At 60.7% G+C, this 2,792-nt stretch overlaps 1 protein-coding gene across 1 annotated transcript in view; it reads left to right on the top strand.

The window, feature by feature from the left end:
• Positions 1 to 6: 6 nt before the first annotated feature.
• Positions 7 to 2,792, top strand: part of RCSD1 (RCSD domain containing 1) — a 38,401-nt gene continuing 35,615 nt past the window's right edge. The window contains exon 1 of the mRNA XM_015564259.1: positions 7 to 33. Coding sequence (XP_015419745.1) covers positions 28 to 33 — 6 coding nt within the window. The 5' untranslated portion in view covers positions 7 to 27. The remainder of the gene's footprint in view (positions 34 to 2,792) is intronic.

Below are 2,792 nucleotides of genomic sequence, written 5' to 3'. Positions count from 1 at the left end.
AGAGGAGCGCAGTGGCAGCTGGAGGACATGGAGGTAATGCCGGGCGGGCGTGGGGGGCGGGGGCGGGCTGGGCAGGGCGCGTGGGGTGGCCCCCGCTGCCACCCGGGAGAAGGGCAATGCCTGCCTCCGACCAGCCCAGAGCACACCCAGCCCACCTGGCAGACCCTGGGGCAGGCGGGGCAGCGAGAGGACCGCCATGGGACAGGGTCTGCTGGGCTCCAGGCACGTTGGACAGGAACTTACACGCTCAGGACAAAACTCCGTAAGCGGGCGATCTGCGAGCCCAGACCTCAGAAAGCAGAAGCCCCTGAGTCTGGAGCCCGTTTTGAAAGAGAAACAGGGCTGGCAGCGAGGCCTCCTCCCCACCCGCCGCCTCCCGCGGAAGGTGGCCTGAGCTCGCTTCTCCAGTCCCACAGTCACAGCTCTCAGAACTTTCTGCAAAGCTCCCTCGCGGGCAAATAGCACTGCGGATGATAAAACCTGAGACTCCGCTGCACGGCCCGGGTGTGGGGGGTTGCTGGCCACCGCTGTGGGGCGCCCGGGGCGAGGCCCGCCCTGCTCAGCCTGGGGTTTTCCTGGTCCTGTTCCAACCTCAGGGGGTCCGGGAACCACCCTACAGTGGAGGAGTAGCTGGCTGTATGCCCAGGAGGAGCGGGGTGTGTTCCCCGGCCTCCCTTCTCCAGGTCTCCAGGCTTCCTGGATTTCTTCCCTAAAGCCGAGACCTGACATTTCGCCCAAGTCCATCTCAGCAGGACCTGGGACTTTTGAAAGGAGCTTCTAAGGTGAAGCTCTGCGCGAGGAGGCCGGCTTCCCCACGGCGTGGCCATCAGGCCTGCTGTCTCCTCCCCACTACAGCTCTACCCCGGAGCCCTGCTTGGCTCGCGAAGCCAGCCCCTCGCGTGGCCTGTGGCTCTGTGGGTTCCCTGCAGGGGCCACGGTGTGTCCTGGGCGGGCACCCTGCCTTCTTGTCTTCAAGGGCTGGGGACCGCCTGCCGGGAGGCTTTCTGGAGTGTGGGGGACCATGAGACCCGCAGGAGTCTGAGCTGGACCCTCTGTAGACACTTTGGTAAACAGGGAAACTGAGGCAGGTTAGGGCGGGGGTGTGGTGGGGGTAATGCACCAGCATCAGCAGGAGGTGTTCACAAGTCTACTCCAAGGTCTCCAGCTGCCTCCAGCCTCAGGGCAGGAGGGGAGATGCCCGGGAGGCCCCGCCTGGGGGGTGAGGCTGCTCTGGGAGCAGGTCACTCCTGGGAGCGCGGGCATCTCGGGCCCCAGGCCGCAGGTTCAGTGCCCGCCCGGCTCCTGCAGATGTGGTGCCGGGAAGAGCGAGCAAGTGGAGCCGGGCTGCTGCTTGAGGGCCAAATGCCAGTTTGAATCTTGTTCTAGGGCAGTGATGGCGAACCTATGACACGCGTGTCAGAGTGACACGCAAACTCATTGTTTTGGTTGATTTTTCTTTGTTCAATGGCATTTAAATATATAAGCTAAATATCAAAAATATAAGTCTTTGTTTTACTATGGTTGCAAAGATCAAAACATTTCTATATGTGACACGGCACCAGAGTTCAGTTAGGGTTTTTCAAAATGCTACCACGCCGAGCTCAAAAGGTTCGCCATCACTGTTCTAGGAGGACAGGGGGACCCCTGCACCGGGCACTTCCTTCTCCCTCGGTTGAGGAAGGAAGTGTGTGTGGCACAAACCCTGAAACTGTCCCCTGAGCTGCTTCCGGCGGGGAGCGGGGGGAGGGGAGCCTTAAAAACCGGACTGTCTGTCTGCACAGCGGGGTGTGTAGTAACTGATGGGCTCTACCAGGAGGGCAGCGGGAGCAGCGGGCAGCCTGTGCCTGTCGGGGCGCCCTGAGCCCCCTCAGGCACAGATCTGTGGGGTGGCAGGGACGGCTTTTGACGTTTCTTTGTGGAAACACCTGAGTGTGGAACAGCCGAGCTGCGCCGGGAGGGAAGGAAGACAAAACCAGGAGCCGGGAAGCGAGGACTCTTGGCGGGAGTCACTCCGTGTGGGACCTGATATGGGGAGTGGGGTGTGGGGATTCCTGGATGACCTCAGATGTACCTCTTTTGTGAGTGGCGAAACCCACTTTGGAGACACGAAGGGACCTCGGTATTTGGGGAGAAACTGAGTCATATTGTTTCTGACTAATAGGAGCCCAAATCAGGCCAACAGGCTCCTGAGTTCCTTCTTGGGAACCCACGTACCCGCCGGAACCTGGGACATCTTTTCTTAAGTCACTGTGACCATGATCAACAACATTACTCTTTATTCAGCCCCACGAAGCCTCTGGAGGAAACAGGTGCAGGGGCTGCATGAAGGCCCACCGTCCAGCGGGGAACGAGGCTCCCCGTGTGTCACGGCACAGGGACCATTCCCCATTGTGTAAGCGCCACGAAGGGCCGGTGTGGACCCTAGACCTCGGTATCACCGGATCTCCAGAAGGGAGCCTGAGAGAAAGGAGGTGGTGAGGAGGGCACGGCGGGTGCCGGGAGAACACGCCGCCTTCCTCTGGGGAGCAGGCAGGCTGGAGAGGAAGGTGGGAGCAGTGAGAAATGAAAGCATGAGACCAAACCGTGGGCCTCTGCGTACGGTGGACGCTGGCCAAGCGGCAGCTGGACTCTCCCCGTTTGGAGGAAGGGGTTACTTTTTCTTCATGCGAAGTGTCCTTGCCTCACGGTGCCCCAAAGGGGTGCCTTTTTCTGATTCAGACAGGCCGGCTCTAGTCTGCAAAGGCCAGATGGCGGATGACCTGGACTCAGCTCGTGGGCAGTGGGCAACGCTG

This window comes from Myotis davidii, unplaced genomic scaffold (genome assembly GCF_000327345.1).
Source record: "Myotis davidii unplaced genomic scaffold, ASM32734v1 scaffold401, whole genome shotgun sequence".
NCBI lineage: Eukaryota > Metazoa > Chordata > Mammalia > Chiroptera > Vespertilionidae > Myotis > Myotis davidii.
Note: the sequence above shows the minus strand (reverse complement) of the source record. Positions and strands in the feature narration are given on the sequence as shown.